Genomic DNA, 22024 nt, shown 5'->3' on the forward strand with positions numbered 1-22024 from the left:
CCAGTCCTACCTCGGGAAGGCGGCCTCCGGGACGCGGGAGGCGCGCGGGACCGCAGGGCCCCGGGGACGCCGCAGGCACCGCCTCGCCCTCCTCCGACGCCTGAAAGACCCCCGACCCAGCCGGTGCTGGCGGCGAGCGGACGCGGACCACGCTCCCCGGCCCGCGGACTCCGGAGTCCGCGCGCGCCCCCTGCCGCCCGCCGCCAGCACCGGCGCCCTGAACCCCGCTGGCCGCGCGCAGGGGCGCCGCGTCTCCTTACCCACGCTCATCTCCCTCCCTCTCCCTTTAGATTATTTATTTTAAAGGCAGAGTTACAGAGACACACAGAGAGATCTCCCACTCCCCAGAGAGCCACAAGGGCCAGGGCTGGGCCAGGAGCTTCTTCCATTGGCACAGGCACATTGTGGCTTAACCTGCTATACCACTGTCAGCCACCACTACCCCCCACCCCCCACAGCCACTCGGGGCTCCGGGACTCCAGAACTGTGAGCAGATAAATTCTGTGGTTTAAAGCCACCGAGTTTTGGGGACTTGGGTTCGGCAGCCACAGGAAACTCACACGCTGGCTTTGAATGCTCTCTGCACCCAAGCAGTGTGATTTGCCATTTGCCACCTAAAGGTTGTGCCATTGATAAGGGTTCATTTGTGGGGCTAGCACTATGGCATACTGGGTAAAGCTGCTGCCTGGGGTGCCGGCATCCCATATGGGCGCTCGTTTGAGGCCTGGCTGCTCCACTTCTGATCCAGCTCTCTGCGATGGCCTAGGAAAGCAGCAGAAGACGGCCCAAGTCCTTGGGCCCCTGTGCCCATGAAGGAAGCCCTGAAGAACCTCCTGGCTCCTGGCTTCAGACAGGCCCAGCTCCGGCCACTGCAGCCATGTGGGAGTGAACCAGAGGATGGAAGACCTCTCTCTCTCTCTCTCGCTCTGCCTTTCAAATAAATAAATACATCTTAAAAAAAAAAAAAAAGCACCACAGGCATCCCTCACATCCTCCAGCGGGGGCAGCCACCAGGAGGTTGAGGTCTGGGACCCTCAGCATGAAAGCACCCCCCCCCCCAGGAACCCAGCAGCCATCAGTCCCGGGATCCTAGGGGCCGGGGAGACGGGCAGTGCGAGGGGCCTCCTGGCAGGACCCCACCCTCACCCCTCAGCAAAGCCAGGGAGGACCCCCCCAGGTCAGGGGCCGCAGACACTGCCACCACGCCGACTGCAGGTGGGTGGGCCTCCTCACTCAGGCTCTGCCCACCCAGGCTCCAGAGACCGAGCCCCCGCTGGGGGAGGGAGCGCCTCCCGGCACCTGCTCGGTCTGCCTGGGGGGTTGGGGGGGAAGTGGCCACTGCGGGGAGGGACAGGAAACAAGGCCCGGGCATCCTGGGCGGCTCCCTTCTCTCTCAGCTCATTGTTTTTTCCTCATTTGAAAGGCGCGTGCCAGAGAGAGACCTGCCGTCCACGGGTTCCCTGCAGCGGCCAGGGCTGGGCCAGGAGCCAGGGACTCCGTCCTGGTCTCCCACGCGAGCCCAGGGGCAGCCGGGATCAGACCAGCACTCTGATGAGGGACGTGGGTGCCCTCAACCCGCTGTGCTCCGGGCTCACCCTCGAGAACCTGTGTGTGTGAGGCTGGCCGCTGGCACGAGGGGCTCCGGGCAGGTCCGGGGCAGCAGGAGAGGAGACCTCAAGGCTCCCACCTTGGTGTTGTGGGTGGGGGTTGGGGAGGGTGCCAGGAGGGTGGAGCTGGAGTCGGGCTTGCAATTCCAGAATCACGCCACAAGGGGTACTCAGTCATTCTGCTTTTAATGCCTGTTTCAAAAATCTGGCTTGTTTGCCAGGAGCTGCCCTCCAGGGTGGGCGGGGTCCCGTTACTCCATTTTGTGGTGGAGTTTTTTATACTGGAAGAGAGGAAAGGGGCAGTCAGCAGCAGCCCCGGGAGGGCAGGGAGGCAGCCGGCCAAGGACCTCCACCCAGGCTCGCCCCAGGCCCGCCTCCTGCCCAGTCCCCACAGCTGCCCCCCCTGCCCAGACCCGCCTCCTGCCCAGGTCCCCACAGCTGCCCCCCCTGCCCAGACCCGCCTCCTGCCCAGTCCCCACAGCTGCCCCCCCTGCCCAGACCCGCCTCCTGCCCAGGTCCCCACAGCTGCCCCCCCTGCCCAGACCCGCCTCCTGCCCAGGTCCCCACAGCTGCCCCCCCCACCCAGGCCCGCCTCCTGCCCAGGTCCCCACAGCTGCCTGCCCCTGCCCAGGCCCGCCTCCTGCCCAGGTCCCCACAGCTGCCCGCCCCCCGCCCAGGCCCGCCTCCTGCCCAGGTCCCCACAGCTGCCCCCCCCACCCAGGCCCGCCTCCTGCCAAGGTCCCCACACTTGCCCCCCCCCCCTGCCTCTGCCCAGGCCCACCTCCTGCTCAGGTCCCCACAGCTGCCCCCGCCCAGGCCCTTGGGCCACAGCAGCCTGCTCCTCACCTCCCTCATCAGAATGACAACAGCGACCACCTCCCACATCAGAATGACACCAGCGACCACGCCAGTGATGAGCCAGGCCACGGGGCCAGAAAAGCTGATGCTCCCAAATCCCTGGAAGGGGGAGACGGGTCAGGGACACCCAGGACTGGAGGTCAGAGGGGCCTCGGAGCCCTGCCTCCCACAGGCCCGGGGCCCGCCCTCCTCCTCTGCACTGGGGAGGAGCCCTCAGAGCACGTCTGACTGAGCGGCGCTCCCGGGGAGGGGCTTGAAGCTCCTGGGGGACAGGGTCCCACTGACAGGCCTGGGCCCCCACCAGGGCAGGAAGGCCAAGGGGAACCTTGTGAAGGGGGTGTTGGACTCACCAAGAAGATCTGGACCATGGGGATCGCTCCAGCAACCATCTTGCTCAAACTTCGCAGGGCTGTTGGAGGAAAGCCTGCTTGGTCTCCCTCCCCTCACGCCCCTTCCCCAGAGCCCCAAAACCAACACAGGCGCCACTGGAACCTGAGGCAAGAGTGGCCTGCCCCCACGTCTGTGGGCCTGCAGTAGAAGGAAGCGCCCAGGTGCCCCTGCCTGCCAGGGCCGCCCTCCAGCCCCCACGGTGCACCAGGGCTCCCTGACAGCTCTCCCAGCTGCCCCAGCTGGGGGCTTCCCAAGGGAGCCCAGCTTCTCCCGGTTGCCCTTTCCCCCGGCCGCCTCACCGCAGAGCTGGCTCTGGCCTCACGGCCCTGGCCGCTCCTCCAGAGTCCCGGCAGCCTGTGGGATGGCGAGCCCTGCCCGGTGCCAGCCATGGTGCCGCCTCTTCCCTCGCAGCTGCCCATGCCCCGACCCACCTAGGACAGCGGCCTGTGCCCACCAGAACGCGCCCGGCATGCCTGGCCCTGCCCTGCCCGCCCTCGCCCCGGGGCTCTGCTGCAGTCTGGTTCTCACCTGCACGAGGAGTGCCCGCCTCTCCTAACCTGTGCCCGCTCGGCTGCAAACCCAGAGACCCCTTCCTCTCCCCGAGACTGACCCCTACCCCACAGCTCGGCCGATCCAAGTGTCCCCGTGCTCACCTCAGGAAAATGGTGACGGCTGCTTCCGCGACCCGGGGTTTTCTTCCTGGGGTGGGGCCAGGCCCCAGAAATGGAACTTGATTGGCGGTTTCCTTTCCCCACCCATTGGTCTGTTTCATTTCCTAGAAAAGGCAGTGATTTCCTCTGAAAATCATCACATGAACCAGGTCCAAACTTTTTTTTTTTTTTTTTTTTTTTTTTAAAGGCAGAGGAACAGAGCGAGCAAGAGAGCCTCCATTTGCTGGTTCCCTCCCGACGGCCACAACAGCCAGGGCCGGGCCAAGGCCAGGAGCCTGGAACTCCATCCTGGTCTCCCATGCAGGTGGCAGTGGTCCAAGCACTTGGGCCATCGTGCACTGCTTTCCCAGGAGCATTAACGGGGACCTGGATTGGAAGCGGGGAAGCCGGGACTTGAACCAGCGCTCACATGGGATACTGGAGTCGCAAGCAGCAGCTTAACCTCTGGGCCGCCGGGCCGGTCCCTCGGAACTTCCTTCTGCGGTTAGCATCGCAGTTCATTTCTTCTCCACCTGCTCTGCAACGAGAGCGCTGATGTTCCTGGGTTCCGAAACAGCCGAGGGACAGGAGAGGCCTCTGGGGGCTTCCCCGTGGCACAGTGAAGCCCCACGTGGAAGAGGGGGCAGGGAGGGGAGCAAAGGCTCCTGGGACGCCACACACACACCACGGCGGTTTTTAAGAAGCCCCGGACCTTGCCGTGTGTGTAAACGCAGTTTCAGACTCTGCCCTCGCATCCAATCCCACCCCACAGTCCCCATAATCCTGCAGCTGTCACTGTGGGAGCCACCGGGGAGAGGGAGAGGCCAGGGTCGCCCAGGGCCAGCAGGAGGGGACCTCAGGGGCTGTGCCTGGTGTCTGGGCAGCAGCCAGGTTTCTAGGCTGAGGGGCCTGCAGGCTCGGGCGTGGCCCAGGCCACGCAGCTCTGGGGAAAGGCACTGAGAGCCGGTGGGGGCGGGGAGCCCCTGGGAGGGTGGCGCTGGGGCGGGGCCTGGAAGGATTCCGAATCCTGGGATTCGCACTTCATTATGGAGCAGTCAGGAGTGCTCAGTGTTTGGTGAGTTTTTAAAAACTTTGCTCAGGGTTTGCTTTGCTCATCTCCAAAGCTGAAAATGCAAGCCGCGTGGAAACGGTGAGAATCTGCGTCTATCCCCGCCCGGGGAATGAAGACCTCTGAGGCCGTGGTGCACTGTGGCTGGGCGTTCCGGGCCACACGGCTTCCTCCCAGAGGAGCAGCAGGGCGCAGGGCGGAACCTGCAACAGCAGGTGCACCTACTCCAGAGAAAGGAGAGCCGGGTGCACCGTTCCACGGTAGAGTCGGTCTCGGAAGTAAGCCACAGGCTCCCCTGAAGGGGAAGACTGCGGCTTGGCAATCTTAGGGGGGCAGGGCACTGGGGGCTCAGGCCCCAGCAGAAGCCAGGGAAGGACCTGCCAGCCAGCGGGGGCAGGCGGGGGCTGAGCCCCTGGCAGGATGAGGACGAGGCCTCTGCTGTTTGCTGGGAGGAAGGAAGTGCTTGACCCGGAGGGAACAGCTCAAGTTCCCGGCTCTTTCCCAGGCTCTGGGGACACTGTGGGGACTGGTCATCCGGGCAGCGCTTCCTGGCTCTGGCAACACACCTGCAAGGCCCTGGAAAATGGGTGCTGCCCAGGCACACCCCGCAGCTACACCCCCTTGGCCAGGGCACCCAAAACCCAGGACACTGCAGGTGCCTCCTGGAGAATGTGTGCCTGCTGGGCAGAGGGGAGCTCAGGCAGCACACAGAACTGAGGTGCTGGGGTGGGGGAGGTGCCCTGGCTCACCCGGGTGGCCCAGTGTAACCACAGGGTCAGGTGGCACACAGAACTGAGGTGCTGGGGTGGGGGAGGGAGGCACCCTGGCTCACCCGGGTGGGCCCAGTGTAACCACAGGGTCAGGCGGCACACAGAACTGAGGTGCTGGGGTGGGGGAGGGAGGCGCCCTGGCTCACCCGGGTGGGCCCAGTGTAACCACAGGGTCAGGCGGCACACAGAACTGAGGTGCTGGGGTGGGGGAGGCGCCCTGGCTCACCCGGATGGGCCCAGTGTAACCACAGGGTCAGGCGGCACACAGAACTGAGGTGCTGGGGTGGGGGAGGCGCCCTGACTCACCCGGATGGGCCCAGTGTAACCACAGGGTCCTAACTGCCAGAAGCAGGCAGAGCCCATCAGCCACTGTTGCCGGTGAGGATGGAAACGGCGAGGCAGTGTGCTCTCATCAGAGCCTCCAGGAGGCAGACTTCCCCTCACCCAGGTCATGGGAGGGAAAGGGCCAGTCCAGCGGAGCAGCCTGGGGTGGGCTTTCTCAGTGCTCAGGCAGATGGGCCATTTTGCAAGGAGCCCAAAACCCTGTGGCCACAAGGAGGTGGGAGAAGCTCTGGCGGGATGCCTCCCCGGCCCCCACCTTGTCCCAAGCCACAGCCCCTACTGCATGAAGATGCGCCACCTGAAGGATCTTCCCGCAACGTGGGAGCCTGAGGTGCAGAAGGCTTGTTGGGGTCCCTGGTTCTGGGCGGTCTCAGGGAGTGTGCTGGGGACCCCGGGAGCTGGGAGGCCTGAGGTCCCCAGCCAGCCCTTGGTCCTGCGAGGTCCGGGGAGGACAGGGTCTCCTGGGGTGCCTTGGCGGCTCCCACCCCTGTTCTCCCCCCAGGGGGCGCCTGGCCCGGCCAGAGCGGGAGGAAGCGGAGGGGGCGCCCAGGTGCAGAGCAGCCATGGGCGCGGGGGCTAGGACGCTGCTGCTGGCGCTGCTGCTGGCGCGGGGCGCACCCCAGGAGCCGGGTGAGCTGGGGTCGCCGCGGGGGGACCCGAGGGCATGGGGGGAGGCCGGGGAGCGTGGACGCCAGGGAGCTCACCTGCTCTTCTCCGCGCAGAATCGCGGATTTGGGACCCGCTGGCAGGTAGGGCGCGCAGGACGCGCTGCGCGGAGCCGCCGGGCCGGGTGCGGGGGTGCGGGGGTGCGGGTGCGCGGGACGCCTCACCCTCCTCTCCTCCGCTGCAGGTCCCATGAACACCAGGCTGTTCTCAAGTAACCGACGGGCCCGGGGGCGGGGCGGGCTGTGCGGGGAGGGTCCGGTGGCACCTCCTTCCCCAGCGGGGCGACCCTGGGGCGCGCGCTTCTACCGGGATCCCGGGTCTTCACACACCCGGGGCGAGGGTGGGCGGGCTGGGCTGTGGCTGCCCTCAGTGCGCGTCGCTCTCTCCATCCCAGAGCCCTGCGGAGAGCGGGAAAATAAGCCGCTGATCGTGGGCGGGGTGGAGTCGGCCCGCGGGCGCTGGCCCTGGATGGTCAGCCTGATTAGGGAGAAGAAACAAGTCTGTGGCGGGTCCTTGCTGAACCGCCGCTGGGTGATGTCAGCCGCGCACTGCTTCGCAAAGTGAGTGGGGGGCGCGCTGGGGGCGGGGCGAGGAAGTGCTCAGGCTGGGGCCCCCGCAGCTGGCCTCTCCTCTGGCGCCAGGGCCATGGAGACCTGGAGTTCCCCACAGCCTCAAGGAGGGCCTGCACGCTCACACCCACAAGAGATTCCCTGGAGGGAACCCCGGGCATGTTGTTCCAGAATGTTCTTTCAGAACAATCCCATGCACCTTGGGGGCATCGTCCTTTTGCCTTACAAACCGCAAGGTGGGCTTCCACCCCGATTCCCCCTCAGCAGGTGTGGACCAAGGTGGGGGAGGCATGAGCTGAGGTGGGCTGGGGGCTGGGCACCCAGCTGCCTCCACCCTGCCCAGTGCCCACCCTGGTGGCCTCCTCTGCCAGCTCCTTTTTGGCTGCACAGAGGCTCACTGGAGGGCTGGGCGCAGTGTCCCTGTCCTAGGACAGCTCTGTGCGGTGACGAGATGAGGGGGAGGGGAGGAAGCCCCGTCCCCTCCGGGTCCCCAGGCTCTGGACGTGGTGGTGGCAGTCTGTGAGCTGGACTTGCTGGTGGCTTGTGGGAAGGCCGGTGTGGCAACCCCCAGTCAGTGTCACCTCCCTGCATGGCCCCATGTGCCCAGGGGGTGGCGCTGCTGCGCAGGCCTGAGAGCGCTCTCCTCTGCCAGGTACGCAGATGTGGACAGCTGGCGGGTCCAGGTGGGTCAGCTGAGGAGTGGGTCGTTTCCAGAGCGCTTCAGGACATACATAGGCGTCTCATACAGAGTGAAGAAGATCATCATTCACCCCCGAAGCACTCGCCTGCGGCACGACATCGCCCTGCTGCAGCTGGCCTCCCGCGTGTACTACACCCCAAACACCCGGCCCGTCTGCGTGCTCTCCTCCACTGCCATGTTCCAGCACCGGCACGACTGCTGGGCCACTGGCTGGGGCTTCATCTCAGACAACGGCAGTGAGCCCGGCACAACATGGGGGGGAGGGGGCGCTGTCCTGGACACCCTGTTCCCGCCACAGCTGGCCCAGCAGCCCCTTGGTGCCCTCTGGGGCCCGGGAGCTCTTTGCACCTGCTTTCCTCGGGCCCCCACCTGCAGGGCAGGATCCCACATGGGCCTCGCCAGGGACCGTGGGCACCAAAAGCCAGGGTTGGGGGAAATTGCATGGCCAGTCCAGGCACCCTCAGGCAGGGGCCATCATCTTTGTGCCAATGGGGAACTGAGTGTCGGGGGACCCTCGCTCTCCCCTGCCCTGGATGGCACAGGACAGGCGAAGGGTGCTCTTTGTTCCACCTCCAGCCGAGATACCCCCTCCATACAACCTCCGGGAAGTGCAGCTCGCCATCATCAACAACACCTGGTGCAACCACCTCTACTCACTGCCCGCTGTACGCTATTTTGTCTGGGATGACATGATCTGTGCTGGCCGAGAAGGCGGCGGGGCAGACACCTGTGGTGTGAGTAAACCCCACTCCCTGCCGTCCCAGCCCCCTCCCCGCCCCCAGCTGCAGTGCCTGCATGAGAGCAGTGGCAGGGGCAAACCACCTCCTTCCACAGTCCTCTCCTCCTCCTCACGCCAGGCCCGGGTGCTGCTGGCCCACTTTGCAGATGCAGAAGCTGAGGCGTGCCCGCTGCATGGGAGGGGAACTTGCACCTCCTGCTCTCCCGCCCCCCCTCCCTGCCCCAGGCCATGCTCACCACGTTGCTCCCCAGGGCGACTCAGGGGGACCCTTGGTCTGTGACATCGATGGAATCTGGTACCAGGTCGGAATCGTGAGCTGGGGAGAGGGCTGTGGGCTACGCACCCGGCCCGGTGTCTATACCAATGTCAGCCAGCACTTCAAGTGGATAAAGTTGGTGGCTGGTGTGCCCAAGCCGGACCCCTCCCCTACTCTGCTGCTGCTGGCTCTGCGCTGTGCTTCCTGGGTTCTGTGGGCAGCATGAGCCGCCCACCCCACCCCCCACACCTATGAGGGTGTGCTGGGTGCCCCAGCGCCAGCCCCTTCCCCGGGGCTGTAGGCACCCAGGGCTGGGGTGGGGACTGCCTGTGGACCTGGCTCCTATCCTCTGTGTCTCATTTGCTAATAAACCTGTGTGGGCACCCCAGCTGTCACTCTAAGGTTTGTGCAGAGCCAGCGTCTTCATGAGCAACTCCCTCTGTTCAGCCAAGTCCATCCAGCCCAAGACAGTCCCCCCACTCCCAAACCTCTGTCCCCCGACAGTCACGCTCTGGTTGAACCAGGAGAGCCCCCTCCAGTGCGTGCAGGCAGGAAGATAAAGATGGCAGCGCAGGCCTGGCTCCAGGTGGCTGGGGGCGGGGGCACATGCTCCCGAGGCCCCATTCCCCTGTCCCCACCACAGAAGCCCCGGACACCGCTGCTCCTGCCATGGGCCCCAGAGGCTGGCCTGGCTCAGGACGGGGTGCAGGTGTGCAGTGGGAGGTGGTTCCCGGGAATCACGGGGAGGAAGAGGCAGGGGAGGCAGCAATGCTGATGCGTTTGCAGGGACGAGGAGGTCCCCCCGTGGGCGACTGAGTTGCCGTCCTGCTGGGCCCTCGGCCTTGGCTCCCCCAGGACAGAGCAGGTGGGGCGGTTGGCTCTCTCTGGAATCCCGCCCTGCTCGTGCTGAGGGTGGTCCCAGGGCCCGGGAAGGTGCAGAGCTGGAGCAGACGGCAGGGGAGGCTGTGGGAGCCTGGGAGCCGCTCGGCGCCACTTGGGGGCGGCAGGTCTGTGTCCTCCCTGCCTGGCTCCCCGTGAGGGTCCTGGGCTGCAGGCTCCTTCTGGGCAGGACCCGTCCAGCGGGGTGGAGTCACCAGTTCCTCTCAGCTGTACAGGATGTCCATGCCTCTGCCCTGTGTGTGGTCTGTTGGCGGCCAGGGCATCCTGTCTGGCGAGACTGGGCCGGTTCACACAGGGCCAGCTTGAGGCCAGGGGCTGGGGCGTCCGAGGCATGACTGAGTCCACGTGATTTTGGAACAGAGTGCGTTCAGGGGCCCTGGCAACGTCTGAGGTTCGTGATGCCGATGTAATTGGACGGGTGGAGGAGAGCGAGCGGGGCCAGTGTGACAGCCCCTGGGGAGCAGTGGGGGCTGGGGTCGCAGGGGTTCTGTGTCTGCAAAGACAGAAATGAACAAGGAACAGACAATCCGAGCATGGCAGTGGCTCCGGGTGTCAGTGGGGACAGGGCAGACTGGGGGTGGGGCTGTGCTCCTGGCGCAGGACAGCGAGCTCAGAGCTGTGCCTCCCTCTCACTTGCCTTCAGCCTCGGCCCTGCCTGCTGCCTGTGCAGCCCAGTTCACTCACTCCCAAGTCCTCAGGGCCAGCTCTGCCCACTGGTGACTGTCAGATCTGAACACTAAGTCCCCTCCAAAAACTCAGGTGTGAAGCCTGAGCGCCCCCCACCTGCAGCCCGGGGCTGACCGAGTGCAGATTCTCCTGCCGATGCCCTGGAGCCGCGGAGCTTCTAAGGGAGAAGAGGGAAGGCGCAGCCTCTTTTTCCCCCTGCCTAGGAAGGGAATCCACTTTACTGGCCCCTTGATCTGTTCCAGGTAAGGAAACAGGTAGGGGCCAGAAAGAGCTGGAGGAAGTCACCACACCCTTTCCCGAGCTGCCTCTAAGACCCCCGCTCCCCCACCCCGGGCCTGCAGCCTCAAGTCGGCACTGCCCAGACTGGCGCCAGCTGAAAACCTCCAACATGGCTGCTGACTGCGTCTCCACCAGGCCCTGGGCCCCGCTGACACGCCCACTCCCAGCATGAACCCGACACCTGTCCCGGTGTCAGGCAGCCCTCAAACCCCTGGAGATCCCGCCTTCCCTTCTGGAAAACTGCCCTGAGATCTCTGCACACACCCTGCGTGTGTAATTTCACCTGGCGGATCAATCTTACTCCTCGCGAACCCTTAGCTGCATCTCAGCTCCCGATTGCCAGTCTTTTCTTGGGTTGGGCCCCTCGGGCCCCAACAGAACCACGAGAAATGAATTCTGTTGTTTAAGCCTCCTCCGGGCATGGACCCGGCTCCAGTCTCGTGAGGGTCATCAACAGACATCAATCTCAAGTCCAGGGCCCAGGCAGGGAGGCCCCCAGAGAGCAAGTGAGAGGGGGTGATTGGTCAGAGAAAGTTCTGGGTAGTTGGGGGAACCGGAGGGCACTTGCCAGCCCCGGGCTCCATCCTGGCTCCAGCTCTCCCACGGCTCGGCAGTCCCTGTCCCCTGTCCCTGGCTGCTCAGCCTAGCTCTGTCCTGGCCACCCCAAAACAGAGGGTGGATTGTTTCTCAAGGTCATATCTGCTCCTGTCCTTGGTCAAGTCCACAATCTGTCCACTGTGAACCACTGTGAGCCCTGGCCAGCCTGGGGTCTCTGTGCCAGTTGGGCTGGCCAGGCTCAGCCCCAGAGCCCAACCCTGCCGGGAGCGGGAGCAGGAGCAGGAGCAGGTTCAGAGACCAGCCAGACCACAGTCCCCGCCCCCTTCTCAGTGCCTTGTCCCAAGGGAGGCTTCCTTCAGACACCCGGGGGTCCGTCCTGTAGCACTGTTCAAAGACTCTTTGTTTGAGGCTGGTCAGGTGAAGCCGCAGCCCCGCCCCGGCAATGACCCCCTGGCTGGGCCTCCGCCCTCCTGCCCTTTAAGCCCCCAAGCCTCCCCCCAGGCCCAGTAAGCACAGAGGGCGCCAGGCTGTCCAGGGCTGCCAGCTGGACAAGGGCAAGTATCAGCAGCCGAAACGGGAGAGGCCTTTGCCCCATGTCCAAGTATGGGGGCAGGGGCTGCACACGCAGAGGTGGTCCCCAGGCAGAGGAAAGGGTCTGGAGCCTGGGTCACAGGCACAGTCCAGGACCAATCAGGAACTGAGAGCGGGCTGGGGGTGGGGTGGGGGCGGGGGTGGGGAGAGGTGAGGGGCTTGTGTCCCAATGTAAGGGCACTCCCGCCTTCTTCCTGAGGCTCCAGCCCACAGCCCAAGGTCTGGGCATCCCTGTCCTTTCCCAGCTCCGAAGGCAGAATGGAGGGGGCTTCGCACCTGTGGGTTCTGCTCCTGGTGGTGCTAGGTGAGCAGGGGCCGGGTGGAGGGACGGTGGGGTGTGGCTGGCTCAGAGCCTTGGTTCCAGGACAGCACCCTTGGGCCTTCCGGTCGACTCCAAGGGCTCCCGTCTTGGCAGCCACTGACCTGGTGCTCTCCGAACCCTTGTGTGCTGCTCTGTGCCGTGGGTTTAAGCCCACGGCACCCGCAGTGCTCTGGGCGAGTTAACTCACATCTCTGCACAAAGCCTGGCACTAGGTCAGCCCTCCGTAATCTCTGACCTGCCGCGGAAACCTTAATCCACAACCTTTCCTGCTTCCCTCCAGGAGCTGCCGAGTCGCCAGGGCGGGCAGGTAAGGAGGGGGGCTCCCCCTCCCACCGCACTGCCCCAGGCCTCAGTCCTCGGGCCACCCTCACTGCCCCTCATCTCCTCGCAGCCTGCGGCCAGCCTCGCATACCCAATCGGATCGTGGGGGGCCGAGACGCCCGGGAAGGGGAGTGGCCCTGGCAGGCGAGCATCCAGCGCCGGGGGGCGCACGTGTGCGGGGCTGCGCTCATCGCCCTGCAGTGGGTGCTGACGGCGGCGCACTGCTTCCCCAGGTCTGCGGCCAGCGCGCGGGCCCAGTGGGCGCGTGGAGGTGTGAGGCGGGGCTGATCCCAGGGAGCGGGTGGGGTCGCGGCGTTGCTGCTGAGCAGTTCTGCTCCTGCAGGCGGGTGCTGCCGTCCGAGTACCGTGTGCGCCTGGGGGCGCTGCGCCTGGCCCCCACCTCGCCCCGCGCGCTCTCCGCTCCTGTGCTGCGGGTGCTGCTGGCCCCCGACTACTCCGAGGACGCGGCCCGTGGAGACCTGGCGCTGCTGCAGCTGCGGCGCCCGGTGCCCGTGAGTGCCCGCGTCCAGCCTGTCTGCCTGCCCGAGCCCGGCGCCCGCCTGCCCATCGGCTTCCCGTGCTGGGTCACCGGCTGGGGCAGCCTCCACCCAGGAGGTGAGACCTGGGGGCGTTGGGGGAGCCTCCCACTCCTCCACCGGACTGGAAATCCCAGCCCCAATCTGGGACCCCACGCGACTTCTGGACACTGAGCCTTCCTAGCTGGAACCGGGAGACCCGCCTGGCAGGCCGGCCTCTCAGGCTCAGCTTCTGCCACGGACCCCAGCCTCATACCTTGGCCTATGGCTCTCAGAAGGCCCCCCTCTGCCCCTAGTGCCGCTCCCTGCGTGGCGGCCCCTGCAGGGAGTGAGGGTGCCGCTGCTGGACGCGCAGGACTGTGACCGCCTCTACCACCTGGGCACTGGGGTGCCCCAGGCCGAGCGCATCGTGCTGCCCGGGACCCTGTGCGCCGGCTACCAGGAAGGCCACAAGGATGCCTGCCAGGTGTGCGCTCGCCTCTGAGCCTCTGGAGTCCACACCCCTGTACTCAGCACCCCACCTCCTAGAACCCAGGTCCCAGGTGTCACCTCTACACTCTGTCCCAGTCACCCGCCCAGGGGCTTGGGGTCAGGAAAACTCCCAAGTCGGGGGAGGACTGGGACCTAGGCTGGTCCTTCTTCTCTCGCAGGGGGACTCTGGAGGACCCCTGACCTGCGTGCAGTCTGGGCACTGGGTCCTGGTGGGCGTGGTGAGCTGGGGCAAGGGCTGCGCCCTGCCCAACCGTCCCGGCGTCTACACCAACGTGGCCGCATACAGCCCCTGGATTCGGGCGCACCTCAGTCTCTGATGCTGGTGGGTGATGCTGGCCCTTCAGCCTCCTGGCCCCAAAGGGGATCTGCACACAGCCCTACCCTTCCGACTTGAGGCAGAGGTGTCCGCCCCTCCTCCTCGGCTCTGGGCAGGGCTGGGTGTGGGGCACACAGATGGGCCAACACTCTGGGCCCTGTCCACCTGTTTTCCTGGAGGTCAGGCAAGTGTGAGGCATGAACGTCTCCTCCGCTGGCTTTGGTAGAGCCGTGGGCAGCCGCAGGAGACGGGAGCCTCAGACCCCTCGCCAATACCCTGAGGGGGCTTGGGAACGTTCCTCCCCCGCCTCCAGGTAACAGCCCTGCCCTGCCGTGCCTGTATCTCAGCCTGGTGAGTGCGCAAGAACACGAGAACTGCCCAGCCTTCGGAGCCACCGAGCTGTGGGCTAATAAATTTGTGCTTTTCTAAGCTGCTACCTTTGCGGCAGTTTCTTTTTTTAAAAGATTTATTTATTTATGTGACAGTCAGAGTTACACAGAGGAGGAGAGGGAGAGAGAGAGGTCTTCCATCCGCTGGTTCATTCCCCATTTGGCCGCAACAGCTAGAGCTGCACCGATCCAAAGCCAGGAGCCTGCAGCTTCTTCCAGGTCTCCCAGGTGGGTGCAGGGGCCCAAGGACTTGGGCCATCTCCTGCTGCTTTCCCAGGCCACAGCAGAGAGCTGGGTCGGAATTGGAGCAGCTGGGTCTCAAGCTAGCGCCCATATGGGATGCCGGCACTGCAGGTGGCGGCTTTACCTACTGTACCACAGCCCCGGGCCCTGTGGCAATTTCTTGAATGACAGACACACCAGCACACCAGCATTTTGGCACAGTTAAGCTCCTGCCTGTGACGCCAGCATCCCTATGAGCACCATTGGGGTCCCAGCTGCTCCACTTTGATCCTGTTCCTTCCTACTGCGCCTGGAAAGCAGAAGATGGCCAAGTCTCTCATGTGGGAGACCCAGATGGACTTCTAGGTTCCTGGTTTTGGCCTGGCCTTGCCCTGGCCATTGCAGCCATCTGGGGAGTGAACGGGCACATGGAAGTGTGCTTGCTTTCTCTCTCCTTGTCACTCTGCCTTTCAAATAAATAAATAAATCTTTAATTAAAAACAAACAAACAAACAGGGGCAGGCACTGTGGCACAGCAGAAAAGCCACCGCCTGCAGTGCTGACATCCCATGTGGGCGCCGGTTCGAGTCCCGGCTGTTCTACTTCCGATCCAGCTCTCTGCTGTGGCCTGGGAAAGCAGCGGAGGATGGCCCAGGTCCATGTGCCTCTGCACTTACGTGGGAGACCAGGAAGAAGCTCCTGACTCCTAGCTCTGGATCTGTGCAGCCATCTGGGGAGTGAACCAGTGGATGGAAGACCACTCCCTCTCTGCCTCTGCCTTTCAAATAAATGAATGAATCTTAAAACAAACAAAACAAGAACCTAACACAGTGTGCCCTGCTGTGGCGGAGGTGTCCCGGGCAGTGGGCTGGCCTTCCACACACTTCCCGAGTTCCTCGACGCAGGGAGGTCAGGAGCTCCAGGCGGGCCCAGCCGAGTCCTTTCTGTTGCCACCGTTCACTCCCAGGGTAAGCCTGGGCACATCCTCGCCACCGCACACTTCCCTGGCAGCCTGGGACATGGCCTCTTGTCCCCTCCTTGCCATGCCCAGGCCCAGGCCCACTATTCCGGCCACTAAACAGGCCAGATCTGCAGAAGGAACACAAACAACAAAACATGAACGAATCAAAATCCACCAATGGGGAGCGAACCCCACCCACAGCCGCCCAGGCCTGAGCTCAGCTCGTGCTGTTGTTCTCCAAGGGAGCCAGGGCAGTACCGTGTTGGGCGGTCAGGGTGGGCCTGTGGACCGTAGTCCACTGCAGGCAGAGCCAGGCTGGCCCCAGGAGGGCAGCAGGACCTGATGGGCCCTACAGGGAGCCAGCAGCTGTCCATCACGTCATTCACCAGTCCACCCCATGGCCCTCCCCCAGGAGCCTCCCTGGGGGCAGCACACCAGGCCACATGGGCCCAGGTCTGCCACACTGCATCGTGGGTCCCCTCCCCGCGAGCCCAGCTTCTGGAGCACAACTGGGCAGCAAACCAGGGGCTTTCCCGAAGTGGGAGTGGAGGGGGCTGGGCAGGAAGGGGAACAATTGAGGAGGAGGAACCAAAACTCCTTGTCAAGGCTCCCCTGCGACACTCCAGGCCCTGGGAGGTGCACCGGCTCCTCTGTCAGGCCCAAAGTCACACAGCGGGCGACGCAGAAGACGGGCGCCCACTCCCAGGCCTGATGGGTGGGGGCGGGGCTTCGCCTCTGCTCCCTCCTCTCAGCCCAGGCCTGGGCGGCAGCTTGTGGACTGTGGCTGGCAGGTCACCGCTCTTGTGACACCTGTCACCGACTACACTAGCCGCATTCTTACCCCTTCCCTGTGGGCCCCACCTGCCAGCTGACAGGCTGCAAGACCGCGCTCAGGAAGGGAGCCATCTTGCGACGGTGGCCAGGGAAACTCCAGAAAAGACACAAACACGGGGAGCCCACCCAACACGCTCCTGAACCAACGGTGAGTCACCAAGAAGTCACAACACCCTGAGAAACGAGTACAGACGACAACACAGCACATTAACTGTGGGACACAGCAACAGCAGGCTGAGGAGCCGTGTTCACAGCGATCAGTGCCTACATCAAGAAGCTAGACCGGCCTCAGGTGAGGGACCCAAGGCTGCGGGGAAAAAGGCACTTCCCAGCTGCCCCACTGCCGCCGCCATCAGAGGGCGCAGCCTCTCAGGGAAGCACCGACAACCTCCATCTCTCCACGGACGATCTGAACAGACGAAACCTGCGGCGTGGCTGTGGGCGTGAGAAGATGGAGCCCCAACACTCATCGCATCTCGCAGACAGGGACTCAGGCCCAGAGGTCTGAGTCCACAGCTTCTAAGTAGTGGAGTCGGATTTGAACCTGGGCAACTGACACCAAGCAGCGCTTTAAAAAGAAAAAATTTATTTATTGAAAAGCCAGAGTGACAGAGAGGGACAGGCCGGCGCCGTGGCTCACTAGGCTAATCCTCTGCCTTGCAGCGCCAGCACACCGGGTTCTAGTCCCAGTCAGGGCGCCGGATTCTGTCCCGGTTGCCCCTCTTCCAGGCCAGCTCTCTGCTGTGGCCCGGGAGTGCAGTGGAGGATGGCCCAAGTGCTTGGGCCCTGCACCCCATGGGAGACCAGGAGAAGCACCTGGCTCCTGCCATCGGATCAGCGCGGTGTGCCAGCCACAGCACGCCAGCGTGGCGGCCACTGGAGGGTGAACCAACTGCAAAGGAAGACCTTTCTCTCTCTCTCTCTCACTGTCCACTCTGCCTGTCAAAAAAAAAAAAAAGAGAGGGATAGATAGCAAGCCATCTTCCATCCACTGGCTCACACCCCCCCCCCCCCAAAGACAACAGCCAGGCCTGGGCCAGGCGGAAGTCAAGGCCCACCTCACACATGGGTGGAAGGGCCGGAGTGCTGCGGGGATCAAGGGCCCTTGGAAAGAGCTGCAGCTGGGCCCAGTCCTGGTTCTCATCTCTGCACAAGTCAGAACACAACCGGACAGGATTTACGGAAGGCAGAAAGACAGCACAGGCTCCTGGGTGCAGCAACTGGAGAACCGCCCCGCCCAGGGCATCTGGAGCCTGATGGGAAGTGGAGCTCAGCCTCCCAGGCGCACTTTAACCCTCTCTGGGACGCTTGCTTCTACAAGGCAGCCTCAAGGCCGGCCCTGCGGTGCAGCAGGTAAAGCCGCCGCCTGCACCACCAGCATCCCGTACGGGCACCAGGCTGAATCCCAGCTGCTCCGCTTCCAGGCCAGCTCCCTGCTGCGGCCTGGGAGAGCAGCAGAGCCCGGCCCCAGTGCTTGGGCCCCTGCACACGTGGGAGACCCGCATGGAGCGGCTGGCTCCGGCCTAAGCTGGGGAGTGAACCAGTGGGTGGAAGACCTTTCAACCCCTCTCTCTGTAACTCCCTCGAATAAACCAGTCTTTAAAAAACGAAAGGAAGGAAGGAAACCTTCGGCCTAGACAGTACTCCTCTCCGCTGCCTCCTACCCCACCAGGGAGCAGGGGCAGCCCGCAGGACCGCGCGAGGGCCTGGGAGCAGGCGGCGGCGGCTCTGGGCTGCCCTCGCGGACTTCGGACCCGAGAGAGTCGGGCAGCTTTAACGAGAACACAAAACCGGAGCTCTTCTGGCTGCAGGCCCACCACGTCTCCCCCGCGCCCCTTGTTCCGGGACCCGGCTGTGCAGAGGGCTGTCACTCGTGGGATTTCTCCCCAAACAGCACCGCGGTGCAAGGCGGTGATCCCCGAGGTGTCGCTCACGGGGGATGGGAGGGCAGGATCCGCCTGCAAGGTCATGGACGGGTCCTCCTCAGCCGCACAGCCTGCCCGCACACGGGCCGGGACACTGCGCGCCCGCCATCCTGACGGGCGGCAGCGGGGCAAGGCGGCGTCCCGAGGCCCGCTGCCCACTCCCCGGGCCTCCACGGCGGCCGGCAGGCCTCGGACGCCCCCGGCACCGACCCGGGCAGGGGCAGCGCCGGGGTCCGGCCGACGCAGGCCCGCGCCCTGAGGCCCCCGGAGGGCCCCGCTGGCTGGCGGAAGGGGCGTGGCCAGCCAGGGATCCAGGCCGCAGGCCCCTCCGGCGCCCTCGCGCCCAGCCTCGGCCCGCTTCTCCCTGGGGCCACCCCGGGGCTCAGGAGCTTCACCTCACCCTGAGGGGTGCAAAAACCCTTACACTCCAGGCCCGGACGCGGCGATGGGAACGTGGCCCCAGTACGGTGGCTGGGCGGTCCAAAATATAGAACCTTCCCCAAATGACCGCCAAAGTCAGAGCCCTCAACATGGCAGCCCAGGCCTCACTGAAGCTTGCCGTCCCGTGACCGAGACTCACATCACTCATCACATTCCCCGACAGGCGAGTGCTCCGCGCTCGTAGCGAGCCCCAGAAACCCCCGGAAGAGCGCCATGCCTGGGGCCAAGGCCCCGCTCCCACCCACGGGCGGCCTGGTTTTTGCCACTCCCAAGATGGCGCCATCAGCCGTCTCCCTCTCTCTCGCGCGCGCGCGCCCGCTCCCGGTCCCCGCCCACCGCTTCCGTCTCCCCGGCATCGAGATGGCGGCCGCACGCGACTGGCACATACCCGCTTCCGGCTCGCTCAAAATGGCGGCGGCGGGGCCGCGCGGCGGGGGCGGGGCCGCGCGCGGGGCATGCCGGGCCGCGCACAGGCTGCCGGGAACGGGGCGGAGCGCGGCCGCGCCGGCGCGTCGAGGGGAGAAGCAGCCGCCGCGATGGTGAGCGGGCGCGGGGGGAGGGGCGGCCGGGCCGGGCCGGGGGCGCCGGGGGCGGCGGGCCGCGCGGGGGGGCCCGGGCTCTGTGCTCACGCCGGCCTGCCGCCCCCAGGACGTGTTCCTCATGATCCGGCGTCACAAAACCACCATCTTCACGGACGCCAAGGAGTCGAGCACCGTCTTCGAACTGAAGCGCATCGTCGAGGGCATCCTCAAGCGGCCGCCCGACGAGCAGCGGCTGTACAAGGTGCGCCCGCGGCCCGGCCGGGCGGCGGCCGAGTCATCGCTGTGGGCAGGGGCCGGCCGCCGCCTCGGTCCCGCCGCGGGGGTGGGACATCCGTTGTGCGGGTGAAGCGCGAGCGGCGCTCGGGGCGCCGGGCGGGCCTGTGCGGGGGCACTGATGAGTCGCGTGCGAGGCCCGGGCCCCTGCGCTCTGGGCAGCGCTGGCTTCCGTTTGAGGACGCTGAGGCTTGGCGCCGGGGTCCCGGAGCCGGGGCTTGCGGCGGTCACACGGCCGGGGGTAGGGCCGAGGGCCGGAGAGAGGGGGTCACGAGGTCAGCTGCCCCGGCTGCTGCCCGTGCGCCCCGCAGGGGCGGCCCTGGCCGTGGCGGGTCGGTAAGGAGGGCCTGCGGTTCTGTCTCGGGTCATCGGAGGCGGCGTCCGGCCTCAGAGCCTCCCTCCTCCACGCTGAGCTCTCGGGGGCTCCCTGCTGGAAACTCCTGGTTGCCCTGTGACTTGGGAATTCTGGCAATTCTCGTTTGCCGCACGAGGAAGCTGTGCCTTGTCCAGGGTGGCAGAGCGGGGCCCGAACCCAGGCATGCCTAGCTCCAGACTGGGTCACTGGCTTCCAACTTGAGATCCGCCCGAGGGCGGAGGACATTCCAGAGCCGCACTCTGGGAGGTCTGATTTGGGGATTCTTGGGTCCGGAGGCGCCTCTGGCCTTTCCCAAGCAAGGCCCTGCCTTTCTCCCCAGGACGACCAGCTTCTGGATGACGGCAAGACCCTGGGCGAATGCGGCTTCACCAGTCAGACGGCACGGCCACAGGCTCCAGCCACAGTGGGACTGGCCTTCCGGGCAGGTGAGACGGCCTGGTGGCAGCCAGGCAGGCTGGTGGCAGCCAGCGGAGAGGGTCCTGCACATGGGCGGGACTCGCAGGCTGAGAGCAAGGCGGTCTCCTCTCACACGCTTTCTTCATAAAAGAAGGCGCGAACGAGAGGCTTGCAGACATGCAAGCCTGTTTCCCAGAGAATTCTCAGCTCCCCGGTCCCACATGCAGCCCCAGGTTAGCACTGCCCTCGTCTTGCGCTCTGGGCAGTGCCTTGCCGAAAGCCTCAGCTTTTGTGTGGCTGAGACCTGGAGCGTGCCAGTCTGCCAACTCCAGGATTCAAGGCAGAGCCTGCCCAGCGGAACCTCTGCAGCTCTGCAGGCTCCCACCCCTTCCCAATAAAGGGGTGCCACAGAAGCGGCCTCCACCACAAGGCCGCGTGAACGCGTGCACCCAGCCTGACCTGCTGCAGGGGGTCCAGAGCTGGGTGGCTTAGGGGCCTCTCTGTGGGTTCCTCCTGCTCGTGGTCCTGCTTAGGTGGGTGCAGAGCTAGCAGAGATGGGCAGGACCACGTTCTCCCAGCAGCAGCACCCCCTAATAGTTCTGAGAGGCACCCTAGATGTTAGGGTGATGGAGACCCACTTTGGAGAGTGGGAAGACGAAGGCCTAGGGAAGTGACTTGTTTTCCCCTCCAGCCCTCATTATGGCACTGAGTATGGTGGGGTCCGGACGCTGGATGGTGTCCTCCCAGACAGGTGCCGGGTGGGCTGCCTGCTCTCCTTCCCCAGATGGCTGCACTTGTGTCAGTGTGCTTCTCGGTGGAGAGGCATTTGTCAGCATTAGGCTCCTTTCTTGGTTTGATGTGCCACCCTGTCATTTACTGCCCATACCCCTTTCTGACCCTGAACGCTGTGGTTCACTGTTAGAGATTAGTCTGGCCGATGCCAGCTAACACTGAAGTGAGAGAGGTGGTAATGGCAGCACTTGTCACTGGGGATTTGTGGCTCGAAAGGGATTAGGCTGGGTCAGGTTTCTTAGCCTGAGCAATACTGGCGTTTAGGGCTGTGCCACACAATCCAAGAGGTTTCCGTGTACGGGCCTCTACCCTATATCTCCAGTTGCATGACAACTCCTTTGCGAATCCAGAGCCAAGTGATTCGAATCTGAGGTGGGAAGTACAGGAGAAAAGGTGTGAGGTTTATCTGCTGGTTTAACAGGAAAGCAGCCAGGCCACAGAAACAGCAGTTTGAGACTGGGATGCTGTGACTGTTCATGGAAGGGACTGGGATGGTTTCTGTCCAAGGACGGCCTTCTGCCCCAGCCATGCAGAGTGCCAAGACCTTGGTGTGGGAACATAGTGATCAGTTGTCCAAAAGCCCGAGACTGATAGGAAGCCCTGCCCTCCGGAGGAGTTATGTGGAGAGGAATTGTTTCATTTTAAAATCACTGATTAGGTGTAAATGGAACAGATGGGGTGAGAGTGGATGTAGGGAGACAGTGGCTAGGCTTTAACTGTTGGGAAACAGGTGCACACCAGCATGGAGCAGCCCTTCCAGCTCTGTCCCCTTCCCCACCCAGATGACGCTTTCGAAGCTCTGCGCATCGAGCCCTTCTCCAGCCCCCCGGAGCTGCCTGATGTCATGAAGCCCCAGGACTCAGGGAGCAGCGCCAACGAACAGGCTGTGCAGTGAGGGCCTCGCGCCCACCCCTCCAGAGGCCCACTCCCCACCCCCAATAAAAGAGATTTGGGTGTCTGCCTGGTTGCTGCCTCTTTCTCCCCACCGTCCTCCAGACTCCAGGCACTCCCTGCGCTGTCCTGCCAGCACCGGGGACCTGGCTGCCCTGCAAGCTGGACCACTCTCCTCAGCCAACATGGGGAGAGGATCAGTTTGGGAGGGAACAGTGGATGCTCCGAGGCCTGGCAGCAGGATCTGTGAGGGAATCCCAACCTAGAACAGCTACCACAGCCTGCCACGCCTTCCAGATCCTGACAGCGACAGCACACGTGGTTCCTCCTTCACTGTACCTAATAAAGCAGGCTACAGACCCAA

The 22024-nt window shown here is 64.6% G+C and overlaps 3 protein-coding genes and 2 long non-coding RNA genes across 34 annotated transcripts; 3 read left to right on the forward strand and 2 right to left on the reverse strand.

The window, feature by feature from the left end:
• Positions 1 to 1774: 1774 nt before the first annotated feature.
• Positions 1775 to 6537, reverse strand: LOC149120653 (uncharacterized). 11 transcript variants are annotated; one of them, XR_016225989.1, is made up of 6 exons: positions 6391 to 6537; positions 3936 to 4038; positions 3472 to 3630; positions 2816 to 2874; positions 2454 to 2564; positions 1775 to 1888 (listed from the first exon to the last, which is right to left on the reverse strand). It is a non-coding gene; the product is annotated as an uncharacterized LOC149120653 (long non-coding RNA). The 11 variants fall into 11 exon arrangements; XR_016225994.1 differs by having other exon boundaries at positions 3509 to 3630; positions 6391 to 6534; XR_016225990.1 differs by having other exon boundaries at positions 3936 to 4043; positions 6391 to 6405.
• LOC138846933 (serine protease 41) lies at positions 4052 to 9004 on the forward strand. Of its 17 annotated transcripts, XM_070064093.2 has the most exons (8): positions 4068 to 4580; positions 6189 to 6316; positions 6409 to 6435; positions 6537 to 6563; positions 6747 to 6912; positions 7574 to 7857; positions 8198 to 8355; positions 8612 to 9004. In XM_070064093.2, exons 1-8 carry the CDS (start codon positions 4552 to 4554, stop codon positions 8840 to 8842), a joined length of 1050 nt encoding a protein of 349 aa, XP_069920194.1. In that variant the 5' UTR covers positions 4068 to 4551; the 3' UTR covers positions 8843 to 9004. The 17 variants fall into 17 exon arrangements, with proteins under 17 accessions (XP_089177497.1, XP_089177494.1, XP_069920195.1 ...); XM_089321371.1 differs by lacking the exons at positions 8198 to 8355; positions 8612 to 9004 and adding an exon at positions 6994 to 7157 and having other exon boundaries at positions 4052 to 4580; XM_089321366.1 differs by lacking the exon at positions 7574 to 7857 and adding an exon at positions 6994 to 7157 and having other exon boundaries at positions 4055 to 4580; positions 8198 to 9004.
• Positions 9005 to 9153: 149 nt separating this feature from the next.
• Positions 9154 to 15050, forward strand: PRSS33 (serine protease 33). Of its 2 annotated transcripts, none has more exons than XM_070064098.2 (7): positions 9154 to 11935; positions 12234 to 12260; positions 12345 to 12507; positions 12618 to 12889; positions 13107 to 13276; positions 13461 to 13624; positions 14844 to 15050. In XM_070064098.2, the coding sequence occupies exons 1-6, from the start codon at positions 11890 to 11892 to the stop codon at positions 13617 to 13619; spliced, it is 837 nt and encodes a 278-aa protein (XP_069920199.1). In that variant the 5' UTR covers positions 9154 to 11889; the 3' UTR covers positions 13620 to 13624; positions 14844 to 15050. The 2 variants fall into 2 exon arrangements, with proteins under 2 accessions (XP_069920199.1, XP_089177520.1); XM_089321394.1 differs by lacking the exon at positions 14844 to 15050 and adding an exon at positions 13932 to 14836.
• Positions 15051 to 16593: 1543 nt separating this feature from the next.
• On the reverse strand, positions 16594 to 18523 carry LOC149120654 (uncharacterized). Of its 3 annotated transcripts, XR_016226010.1 has the most exons (3): positions 17651 to 18523; positions 17083 to 17170; positions 16594 to 16963 (listed from the first exon to the last, which is right to left on the reverse strand). It is a non-coding gene; the product is annotated as an uncharacterized LOC149120654 (long non-coding RNA). The 3 variants fall into 3 exon arrangements; XR_016226009.1 differs by having other exon boundaries at positions 16594 to 16959; positions 17083 to 18523; XR_016226008.1 differs by having other exon boundaries at positions 17083 to 18523.
• A 368-nt stretch (positions 18524 to 18891) lies between these two features.
• ELOB (elongin B) lies at positions 18892 to 22024 on the forward strand. Its single transcript, XM_008250612.5, has 4 exons — positions 18892 to 18929; positions 19039 to 19173; positions 19901 to 20006; positions 21552 to 22024. The coding sequence occupies exons 1-4, from the start codon at positions 18927 to 18929 to the stop codon at positions 21662 to 21664; spliced, it is 357 nt and encodes a 118-aa protein (XP_008248834.3). The 5' UTR covers positions 18892 to 18926; the 3' UTR covers positions 21665 to 22024.

Source organism: Oryctolagus cuniculus, chromosome 19 (assembly GCF_051225735.1).
Source record: "Oryctolagus cuniculus isolate XC-2025 breed Fujian yellow rabbit chromosome 19, ASM5122573v1, whole genome shotgun sequence".
NCBI lineage: Eukaryota > Metazoa > Chordata > Mammalia > Lagomorpha > Leporidae > Oryctolagus > Oryctolagus cuniculus.

Bases quoted from the DNA above. Each gene is read 5' to 3' on its own strand.
- LOC138846933 (XM_070064083.2), top strand. From the start codon at position 4,552: ATGGAGCAGTCAGGAGTGCTCAGTGTTTG. The intron at 4,581-6,188 runs GTGAGTTTTTAA...TTCTCCCCCCAG, and splicing joins TCAGGAGTGCTCAGTGTTTG to GGGGCGCCTGGCCCGGCCAG. The intron at 6,913-7,573 runs GTGAGTGGGGGG...CTCCTCTGCCAG, and splicing joins GCCGCGCACTGCTTCGCAAA to GTACGCAGATGTGGACAGCT.
- PRSS33 (XM_070064098.2), top strand. From the start codon at position 11,890: ATGGAGGGGGCTTCGCACCTGTGGGTTCTGCTCCTGGTGGTGCTAG. The intron at 12,508-12,617 runs GTCTGCGGCCAG...CTGCTCCTGCAG, and splicing joins GCGGCGCACTGCTTCCCCAG to GCGGGTGCTGCCGTCCGAGT. The intron at 13,277-13,460 runs GTGTGCGCTCGC...CTTCTCTCGCAG, and splicing joins GCCACAAGGATGCCTGCCAG to GGGGACTCTGGAGGACCCCT.
- ELOB (XM_008250612.5), top strand. The intron at 19,174-19,900 runs GTGCGCCCGCGG...CTTTCTCCCCAG, and splicing joins ACGAGCAGCGGCTGTACAAG to GACGACCAGCTTCTGGATGA. The intron at 20,007-21,551 runs GTGAGACGGCCT...TTCCCCACCCAG, and splicing joins GGGACTGGCCTTCCGGGCAG to ATGACGCTTTCGAAGCTCTG.